Below are 11,306 nucleotides of genomic sequence, written 5' to 3' on the forward strand. Positions count from 1 at the left end.
TCTCAAAACTCGCCTCTTTCGGGCTCACTTCTCCACTGATCTCTTAAGAGCACGATAAACCAATAAATGCTTGTGTTTAAAAATTGTAGAATAATGGATAAACCTTTATGAACATACTATTGTGACATGTACTGGTTCATATCATGAAATAATTTAACATACTTCAGAATCACATGTCTACACCTAAGTCTGTCTTCCTGTTGATGAACTCATTGTATTTTGAGATGTACACCACTTTGGAGAAAAGTGTGTAGATGAATAAATGCATATGTATTCTAGTTTCCTCCCACAGTCCCAAGACATGCAATTCAGGTGGACTGGTGACACTAAATTGCCTCCAGTTGGTTGCTAACCTGCGATGGATTGGCAGCAGGTCCAGGGTAAATGCCCTCAGCCTTGCATCCAATGCTCCGAGAGAGACTTTAGCTCAGGGTGACCCTGCTCACTACAAGTAGATATTGAAATTGGATGGATGAAACTATGCTAAACAACAACCACATACTTCTCACAAACAAGTAGCAACAAAATGTAATGCAATGCAATTTTTCCACTTAAGCTTTATTCTTAAAATTACATAAAATCTTTGAGAAACAGAAGATGAACCATTGTTTCACATCATTTAAAGTTTTTAGAACATCAATAAATACATTTTTGTATAGGTTTCAACAAAGTTTTTTCAGCTTAGACACAAACATAGGTCCCCAGGTCCTTCCATAATCTGGGACAACCAGAAGGCCAAAGGGTGTGTTGGGGTCAAAGGTAAAGTGGTGAGCAAAGGAGAGTGCCAGCTCATTCAGTTCCTGCAGCTCTATGTTGGGACAGCTGGACAAGATGTCCTGTACCACTTCGCTGTTCTCTGCACGAGACAAGGTGCAGGTCGAGTATACAACCAGGCCGCCGGGAACCACTGCCTCCAGAGCTGAGCTGCGAAACAGGAAACAGCATGAGAAGGGCAGAAAACTAGAGCTATGCAAGTCTATTTGTTGACATGTATATAAAGCTACAGGCCAATTAACTTCAAACTCGATAGGCTAGTCATAGTCCCACTCATTATGGGGGACTTGCGTGTCATCACGAAAAAGTGTACGCAAACTCATATTTCAGGTCAGTATTTACCCATGAAAGAGCTGCAATTTCAGTCTGACAAATGTATTGGAAACCCATGTTACCCACCCAGGACAAGACAACACACCATCTGGGTCTTTTGCTCACATTCCTCCAGAGCACCAATGCTGCAGAGAGCCACGCATAAAGATCATTAATAACTTTAATGTCTTGTCTCAAGAGGTGTGCCTATGTGGAGACAGGTCTGTCATTGGTACATTACATCCATTAAAGAATGACGACAATCTGTTCTAATGACCTGCAAAAGATTAAGTTTAAACATTTACCATTTAATATTATCACCAACTATTAAAAGTGTTCAATTGAAATCAATGTGGGAAGAACCAAATTACCTGTGTGGAACTAATTAACTCAAGACCAGGGCTCACCTTTGCTTAGTGCCCTACAGGATGATGGTTGCGTTTCTAATCCTTGAGACCACAGTGTATAACCTGCTAATGTGCAGTTACCCAACGCTAATCAGAATCATGGACTCAACTGTAAGAGGACTAGCCAAAAGGAGAATTGTACAAGGCAGCTGGTGACTATGAGGTTAAGGACTGATTTAACAATAAGGCTGTCAATCTGTGCCTCGGGAAAGGTTCCTGTTGATGTACCTTTGAGAAAACTTGATAACGTTCAGCAGTGGAAAAAAAAACTGGAACTGTTTTGTGAAAAAGGGTTAGACTGAACATACAACAGTAATGGAGTATTTTAGCAACGTGCCGGAGTGTTACGAAAACAGCTGAATCAAGGGTCTTGTTCCAAGATGGTTAAACTTCAGCTAAATGTTCACTCCCCCTCCACCATTTACTTATATCAATAACTGCTTTGAGCTCCATTCCAACAACAAGGACTTCCATTTGCACACATTAATTTCAACAAAACTGTCTCATGACTGAGAAAGCAGCCAGTCATCTCTATAACAGTTTCATAGCATGATCCTAGTACAGGTCAGCTTACAAATATGGCTCCTTCCTTGAATTTCAGCAAATTTACCCTGCAGATAAGGAGAAACAGCATAAGGGCGCACCGTTAAACCACTACAGAGCATGTGACAGCTGTAATACAGGACAAGCTTATCAGCACCGACGTGGAGAAGCCATGAAGAATGCCTTCGTTTGTAACAGTGTGCAACTGTGTTGGTATGGCCACTGTGCAGAGCAAGTTCCAGACAACTGTCTGGGTTCAACCAGCAGAGTGCCTCCGGTGCTCAGATCTCAGCAGTCGCATGGAGACTCGGCATGCAGGGATATGCCAAATTTTCAGAAACACAGAAAACAAACTGCTTTATTTTAAGGATTTAACTTCAACCACCTGCTGGCGTAGTGACCTCGTGGGGACTGACTCCATTCGCCATTGATGCCTGCACAGACATCCTCCTTGCTGAGACACCACATCCAGAAAGATCTCCGACTGCAGCGCTGCAGGAAAGTCAGTCAACGTCGGCTTGGAAATAAACTGAATGTGGCTAAAGTGCTAAAGTTAGCAAGATGCTTGTTAGACTGTCACTGTGTGAAAACTTTGATATCAATATAACAACCGAGGGGCACCATTTAAATGCAGGTCAGTGAAGGTGAGCTAAAAATATCTGCAGTGTCCTACAACAATGGCACATGGATGTGAATGACTGGTAAAGCAACACACCTGGGATGCAAGATGAAATCCAGAGCCTGTCAGAGGAGACTATTCTTGCTCCTCCTCCGGCAAGGTCACGTTGGCATCAAGACCAGGGCGAGGGCAGCGAGTCTACGACACTGAGCTCTAGTGTGTGATCATAGGCCTCTTCAGCATGACTCAGACCTCAACAGAAAAGGCATCCAACACTGACTTTAAGAAGTATTTAATTTTTCATGAAAAGAGCTACCATAGCAATTCAAAATATCCACAAAAGCTTCACCTGCTGCACTGACAGATAGCAATCACAAAGAGAAAGCACTCCCTTAAGTTCTTCAAAGGAGTGGAGACAGCATGCACGTGCACTGTCATTTCATAGATTTAAGCATTCAAATAAATCCCAAAGACTATTCCAGCACAGCACTACTGCTCATCTCCCTGGAGGAAGACTGCCTGTAAAGATGTTCGTTGCTTCTCTAGGGTTGGCGTATGGCAGCTGACCAAGCTCCTCTCTCCCAGAAGGTCCCTGTGATGGCTCAGCCCTGAGAGAGCCACGCGTGACATATATTTCAAACCTCGCAGGTGCTGAAAAAAAGGCCCTTTTTACACTTAAGTGCCTTTTCGGTGCAAAACAAATATGAAAGACTCTGCAAAGCTGCTCGTACTAAATAGACTGGATCCCAGCCTTTGGACTTGGCCGTTTATGGACAACATGAAAGAAGGCACCTCTGGAGTGGAAAACCAAGGGCATCATCTAAAGGAAATGTTCAAAAAGACACTAAAATGCTCTCCAAATGCGGAAAACCAGAACGCTCAACTTTCAAGGAAGCGACTACACTAGTAGTAATTTTCAGTTTCTTTCATTTTTTTATGCCAACTTTAAATGCTTTATTGTACTTTTTCCCCTTCAACTTCACACAACAAAACAAGCGTTTTTTTTTTTTTTTTTCTTGATTCTGAAAAGCTACTGGATATTGCCATACATTGAAAGACAGTAACTTTAAACAATTTACTGCAGTCTTACAGACTGCAAGTAGACATGACAACACTAATGAAATGCGGGGAGGGAAGAAAAAAAAAAAAAAAGTGTGTGATGGATTGGCTTATTCTGCACAAACACCAAGAAAAGAAAGAAATGTAACGAGGATTGCTGCACTACCACAATTACACTAATCTTGTAAGGAAATGGAGCAGGGAAAACTAACAAGACTTATAGGAAAAGGAGTCTTTCATACTGCTACTGGTTGTTGCCTATTGGCCCCTCATTTTACGAACACAACTGGGACTGGAAGTTTGTTCATAAATCCAAAGTCACATTTACCACCAAGCCATAAATAAAAAGTTAATACACAGTAAGACTCATCTATATTGTCTTTGAAGAGCATCAAATATTAAGCTAACAAATAGCAACAAATAAAAACTTTGTCATTTCCACAACCTCCTAATGAATCCCGATGGTTGACCGATTAATCCCAACAGAATGTGCAACATTTGTCAGCCTCTGGTCACTTTCAGTTTTATTTGCTTTAGTTAATATAGTCCAACTCATTTTCACAGTGCTTACAGCTTATTGTATTGAGGTTGTCCCACTCTCCTGTTCTGTCTAAATGCATTTTACTGCTAACTAACAACTAGGTCCCAAAACACAGGTAACGGTCATTCCGCAGAAGACAAATTTTAGAAAACAGGTAAATGAATAGAACAAAATAATATGGAAATGCTTAATTTTTAAAAATCTGTATTTTGAACGTTTGTAACAAAGGACCCTGTGTAGTGAACTTTAGAGAGGGGGGTAAAATAAGCCTCCTGCTAAATAAATGCACAGTTTTGTTTTAATGTAAATGTGTATTATAGATGTTAAAAGTGCACTAAGGAACTGTTGGCTGGGCCCTCGCAACTGTAGCACAAATTCAAGTGCTTCCTCCCTGCTTTTCATAGGTTTGTGCAATTAGCCCGATTTATTTAACCCTTTCTAAATCTGAGTCACAATGCAGATTTAATAAGGCCACAGTATTGTGTTTTTTTTTTTTTTTTTTTCCCCCTCCCCAAAAATCATCATATTAAGTGGCATACCGAAGCAGGTCCTTCTGCAGTTCAGGGAGCTTGGCTCTCTCCCTCAGCCACAGGGCTCCATGCTGCGGACGGCCTGAGAAAAGCCAGCTGCGGTCATTGGAGCACGGGGCATCCAGCAACACCTGAAAGGATCAGACAAAGACATGTGCACCAAGTCTCCATTCCAGCACTGCTATATTTTAAGTTTCAGTGACAATGATACGCTCACCACCTTATTTAAAACTAAAAGAGAACTATTTTTAATACATCACACAGCTAATGTAATTATCCAAACATACTTAAGACTGACATAACTGTGAATAGCCCCAAAATCCTGTATAGATGCAATATTTAGGTACAAAGTCAAAAGACCTAAGCACATTCAGACACAGAAGCACTCTTTTCCATTAGCTTCACTTGGAAAATAAATTAGTAGTCTTCACATAAATATGATTCATGCGATATAAAATTGTGACAAGAAAAACCTAAATGGTAAAAATGCTGACACTCAAGTACCTACACAATGCTGTAGGAATACCAAGGCTGCCTGCATGCACAATATGTTTCAATGTATAGGTCTTTCATCTGCTAGCACACATACAGAATTTACATAGTTAAGGTCAAAATTTTTTGCAACCAAAGCAATTTTACAAGGGTTTTAAAAAAACGTTCCAACTTATTACTTTCACTGACAACTTAAAACTAAAGAACGTGTGGGGGGGGGAAAAAAAAAAAAAAAAAAAAAAAAGAATAATTGTAAAGCTTAGCATTTTTGTGTTGAAGGAAAAAAAAAAAAAAAAATCTTGTAACTTGGGACAAAATTGACAACCAAGAATTTTTACTTACAGAGCCTTTAGGGATTATAACTGCCTCGACATGCTTCCAGTAAGTATCAGCTATTTTGCCACATCTTCCCACTGAAATTTTGCCCCACTGCCCCAGCTGAATTTTTTTTCCAGTTTCTTCAGTGCTGCTGTAGAAGGATAGCAGTTTGCTCTTCTTCTTTGAAGGCCTCATTTTGTCATCTGTAAACAGAGCTCATCTGCATTTCCAAACAATTCTAATTTTGTTTCGTCTGTCCACAGAACACTTTCCCAGAAAAACTGAGGCTTGTTCAAGTAAGATTTTGCAAAGTTCACTCTGACTCTCGTGTGCCTTTCTTCCAGAAAATGAGCCCTGTATTTACAGATGACAAGAACAACATCCCTAGCCTAACATAACGGAGGTTCCATAATGCTGTGGGGTTGCTTTGCTGCCTCTGCAACTGGAGGCCTCGAACATGCACATGGCATGAGGGAATGTGAAGATAACCAAGGAATTTTGAAGCGCAACACCCAACTTGGAGTTTTGAAGCTGAGATCATTCCAAGGCGCTAAGTCCTCCAGCAGGACAGTGACCCAAATCACAAATCCAAAAGCACCCAGGAATGATGCCGTAAACTAAGTGACACAAGAAGAATTCAGACGTGGATATATTCTCTAAAGGCTGTGCAACTATATATTGACTCTTGAATATCAACTTTATCCAAGTCTTTTTTTAATAAACACAAAAAAGCTAAGATTTGAAATTTTTTTTTTTTTTTTAATGGTTATCGTTTTTAGTTTTGAGTTGTCTGGGAAAGTACTGCAATGAGTGCATTCCTTTTTTCAGTTTAAATGATATGGCTAAAATTGCCCGAGTGTCAAATCTGATCACAAATGTACGCTGCATTAAAAGGGACCGTCTCCTTGTCCTAAAAGTAGAAAAATTCATTCTTGCAACGCCTGACCCGTACTAAACCCTGATGTTCACACACTACCCCTTGCTCTCTGTAGCGCTGAGCTCTCCATCCAGGGAATGGGCCGCAGTCCCCAAGCTTCCTTCACAGAAAGCAGCCTCTGCACCCCCTGCAGCCCAGTTCATCCACACAGCTTGTTTGAACAGGCTACTAAGCGCTAATTTGGCTGTGATAATTGTGTTTGTTCCATAGCTGCAGACAGATTGGCTTGGTTGCAGGACAGAGATGACAGAAGTCAGAAATCATGTGCTGCTTAGGAAGTAATGGAACAGAAAAATTCAAATGGCAAATGTACGTTGACTAAAGAGCGTGACACGCAAGGGCAAATGGAACAGCAATCATGACAGCAGATGACTAATATGGAAAACTGAGAACTAAACATTCTGGAGAAAGGATCTGAAAAAGTGCACTTGCACAAGATGCACACACTTTCACCACTGCATACACATTGACAGAATGAATTACTGGAGAACTTGTACTATTATTAATCTTAGATGATATGCCCAAGAGCGCCACCTGGTGGTCAAGGAAGGATACACACCTGGGACAATGAAGGCCCTATAATAAAATCCATGCTGCTGAGTTTAACTGCTTTCCTTATGAACACAGGACAAACAGTTTATATATACACACATTTACAAAGACACACACACACACACACACACACACACACACATATAGTATATATGAATATACTGATAATATTTAAATATACTGATTGACTAAAACATTTGATTCCTGTCACAGACACAGAAAACAGAACCGAGTTCTGTTAAATCCTTTCTCTACGCTCTTTATTCTTGCCAAAGTGTAAAAGTTCCCATGTTACAAGTCACAGCCACTGTGCAAGTGGCAGAATGTAATTAGCCCTCACCTTATCATATGCTCCTGCTTCTATCTTGCCAAAGAGTCGTCCATCCAAGTTTGATACCTTGAGGACGTCACTCAGGGTTTGTGGAACAAACGACTCCAGAGTCTTCACGAGCCACTCATGTCTGTGAGCATCCAGTTCATTGCAATGAAGAACACCTGGAAGAAACAGGTGATTTCGCACCTCACTACGAGTTATTTTCTGTAAATACGTATGCACGCATACGCACAATATATAAATATATACATACACGCTCGTATACGAGAGGATGGAAGCTCCATAGTCGAGTCTGACTTGTAGCGACTGCATGAATGGTTTCCAAGGCAAAGGAGATCCTGGCAAACCACCTGTGTGCCTTCATCTGTGCATGTCTCAGAATTTATACAAGAGCTCACAGGCTACAGATCTGCCTGCTTCAGTTTCCTGTGTTTGCTTTCAGCTCAGTGAAGAAGCCCAGCTTTACAAAAGCAAGCGTTTGAACAAGCTTTACAAGCTTAAACTTGCTTTACATCTCAATAATATCGCCATAAAAATTAACAATGAAATGAGGACCAATCTACTTTATTATCGTTATTAAATATTCATTTAGCTGATGCCTGCTTCCAAAGCACATAGTATTTTGACCAATTTATACAGCTGGGAGCAATTCAGGATTCAAGTACCTTGCTCTAGGGCACTACAGCAATTGCAGCAGTGGGATTTTGTCCAACAACCTTCAGACTGATAATCAATGTTTCTAACCACCGTAGAACCCGCTATTCCCACGTTAGCTAGTTGGAACAGCGATATTACCGAGCGAACTCAGTTTTCCGCCAAGATGCCCCTACCTGGGGTTGCGCTCTGAAGGATGGCCAGGGCTTTACCCCCGGGAGCCGAACAGAGGTCCAGCACCCTGTCGCCCTCCCTCACATCCAGGGCCAGCACTGGGAGCAGAGAGGCAGCATTCAGCAGGTAGTACTGCTTCAGCTGTCCAGCCTGATGCCTTTGAGAGGGAACGTGCACGGGCGACCGGTGGACGAAGCACTGCAAGGAGGAGCCGCTGCTGCGGGGCAGGAGGTTCGAGAATCCCTGTAACAGAAGCTGCTCTCGGACATCTTGCGGGGCAGCGAAGCGGTTCAACATGACCCCATGCTGCCAGGAGCGTGGGTGCAGGAGGACTTCCCTGAAAGAGATCAGTACAGAGAGCCTGGGTGTGTATAAGTAACAGAACAGAGAGATCAGACTCCCTGTACCCGAACAGGCTGCGTTTCCACTTACAGTCGGCAGAGGGCGTCTGAGAGCGCGGCGCCCTAATCGCCGGTGTGTCAACTTTACGCCCGCGACTCCCAGGAAAAAAGGCAGAACGAGGAAAAATCTGATTTTCGCACAAGGAGCGCACCACGCACCAACTGAGTTAATGTTCCTAAAATAAGCCTCCCTGGGAAAACTCGAGACACTGGATCTCAGCACAACCCTGTTGCAGTGATCTATCAGATTGTTCACTGCCGTTTTTTTGTTTATTTCTTATGAAAACTCGCACCGCGCATATTCCATAAACGTGCTGATTAAACATGAAGGTGCCACTCCAGTTGGCGCTGGTGGTGCCCCACACGTGTGGGATCTGACTTGGGTTCAAGTCAGAGTCAGTCGCCACGCCACCACCGTAGATTTTTTTACTGCACGAACTCGCCTTGGTTAAAGAGAACGGAGAAAGGGGTCACGTGACGGGGAGACGCCGAAGCGCACCTGGCTGCGGTCCAGCGCTGCCCGAGCTGCTCGCCGTAGTGTGTGTCGAAGTGCTCCAGGACCGGGACACACACCTGCTTCCGAGCCCCCGGCGCCCGCACCTGTCAAACGATAAACTCGGAACTAAGTGGAAAAGACGGGATTTCACCTCCTGGTCGGCATCCGGGGGCACACAAAACAATCAATGACGCGCGGAATCGTGTAGTTTATCGCTGGCTTTCCTCACCTTCCGGTCGGGACTGCTGCTTTCTGGAGCCTCAGCTTCGCGAAGCGCGTCACACTCACAGCACGAGCGGCCTCGGGCACCTTGCTCGCGGTAAACGTTCAACGTGTTCAACTTCACATTGCGCGTGGCTCTCCAGCAGAGCGCCCTCAGCATTTTACGGATAATGTGAGTCCGCTTCCAAAGTTCATCTTTCAAACGTGCACGACATGGCAATACAAAAAAGACACTTCCTGTTCCGCCTAATATTGTTGCCCTACCCCCCAAAACGCCAGCGAATTTATGTTCCGCTATGCACGGCCAAGGGTCCCCCCCCCCCCCCACTGTAATATTTTCTCGGTTACGGTTCAAGTTGTTTTTATTGTCATTCCTCTGTATAGCTTTTATACAGTGGAACGAAATGTCGTTTCTCCGGAGACCATGGTGCAACACATAGTACTAGACAGTAAATAAATGCACCAGGACAGGACATGGACTCGGACATGGGCTGTGTGAACTGTAGTGTAGGCAGTTCGTGTATGGAGTCATATGTTGGCACATATGTTGGGCATAGGCTGACACATATTCGGAAGTTATTACCATCCATTGACTCTATTGATCTTCCTCAGTGATGGTTCCGTATACCTTGACCCGCACATTCAGCTGCGCTCGGGGATTGAATGGACTGAAGAAGGATGCACAGACAGCATTCATTATTAACATTGAGCATCACCGGTACATAGCGCAAGGTATCGGTACAAATATAAGGAAATAATTATCTTGGGCCACTGATCACTTTTTCTGAAGTACTTTCAAGCCCATCTTCTTGGTACCCCTCAGGTCTTCCTTTCCCCCTTCATTAGCCAACACACTCACCCCCTTATATTCCCCATGAGTCCCCACCACGGTTGAGCACAATTCCATTTTACCCACAATTCTCAACTATCCATTGTCGACAACCACTTGTCCCGAGTGGGGTCACAGGAAGCCAGAGCCTTACCTGGCAACACAGGGCGCAAGGCCGTAGAGGGAGGGGACACACCCAGGACAGGACGCCGGTCCGTCACACAGCACTCCAGCAGGGCTCAAATCCCAGACCCACCACACAGCGGGCACTGGCCAAACCTGCTGCACTACCGTGCCCCCAATTCTCAGCTATTTACAACAAACCCATTTTCCCACTCAAACATAACACTCCCCAGTAACACAGGTCGTTGTAATATATATATACCGCTATATCGTGTATTTTTTTAGTGTTAACAGTGCCATTTGAGGATGCTATTGGGGAGGCATATGAGCAGAAAATATTAGAAGTATGCAGACTTGGTGGAAGAGGCAAGAGACCATGGGTGACAGGCTCAAATGAGACCGGTAAAGGTAGGTGTTAGAGGGTTTGTGGCTAAACCAGTTAAGTCGTTGTTGGGGGGAATTTGATGTCAGAGGCCACTTGTGACAGGTGGCAGTGAAGCATCTGTCTGTGGTTCCTGAGACCCTGAGCAGGGTAGTTGGCATTACAGGCTGGGGGAAGGTGTGTGGTGGTTGTTAAGAGTAAAATTTATGGCAGGTGGTATGTAAGGAGGCATGACCTTGATAATTGGTATGTATGAAGGTGTGGTATTGTTTAACTGGGGTAGCTGAGTTGGTGGATTTGCTGCATTTGTTGATGGTGAAGGGCATCTAATGTGTGTAGAGGGTTGTGGGTCTGGGATGCCAGACTGCACTGTTGAGCCTTCCTGAAGTGTCGTGGGCATAATTCAACAAAACACCGATGAAGGGAGGCGCCCGCTTGACAACCTCAATGAAATAGCCATGTTGGCACCCTGTGGTTGATGTGGTGGTTGGGGGAGGAAATTAACCCACTTAGTCTTGAGCCATGGAGATTTATGATGGCAATGCCCAATGTTTTTTTTTTTTTTTTTCTCTGTGGCTTCACAGCGAAGTTGGTTGGACTGGGTCCT

The 11,306-nt window shown here is 43.7% G+C and overlaps 1 protein-coding gene across 1 annotated transcript; it reads right to left on the reverse strand.

The window, feature by feature from the left end:
* Positions 1–552: 552 nt before the first annotated feature.
* nsun3 (NOP2/Sun RNA methyltransferase 3) lies at positions 553–9,378 on the reverse strand. Its single transcript, XM_018729131.2, has 5 exons — positions 9,147–9,378; positions 8,249–8,583; positions 7,425–7,579; positions 4,795–4,916; positions 553–924 (listed from the first exon to the last, which is right to left on the reverse strand). Exons 2-5 carry the CDS (start codon positions 8,541–8,543, stop codon positions 663–665), a joined length of 834 nt encoding a protein of 277 aa, XP_018584647.1. The 5' UTR covers positions 8,544–8,583; positions 9,147–9,378; the 3' UTR covers positions 553–662.
* Positions 9,379–11,306: the final 1,928 nt, after the last annotated feature.

The sequence above is a fragment of the Scleropages formosus genome, chromosome 14 (assembly GCF_900964775.1).
Source record: "Scleropages formosus chromosome 14, fSclFor1.1, whole genome shotgun sequence".
NCBI classification, from domain to species: domain Eukaryota; kingdom Metazoa; phylum Chordata; class Actinopteri; order Osteoglossiformes; family Osteoglossidae; genus Scleropages; species Scleropages formosus.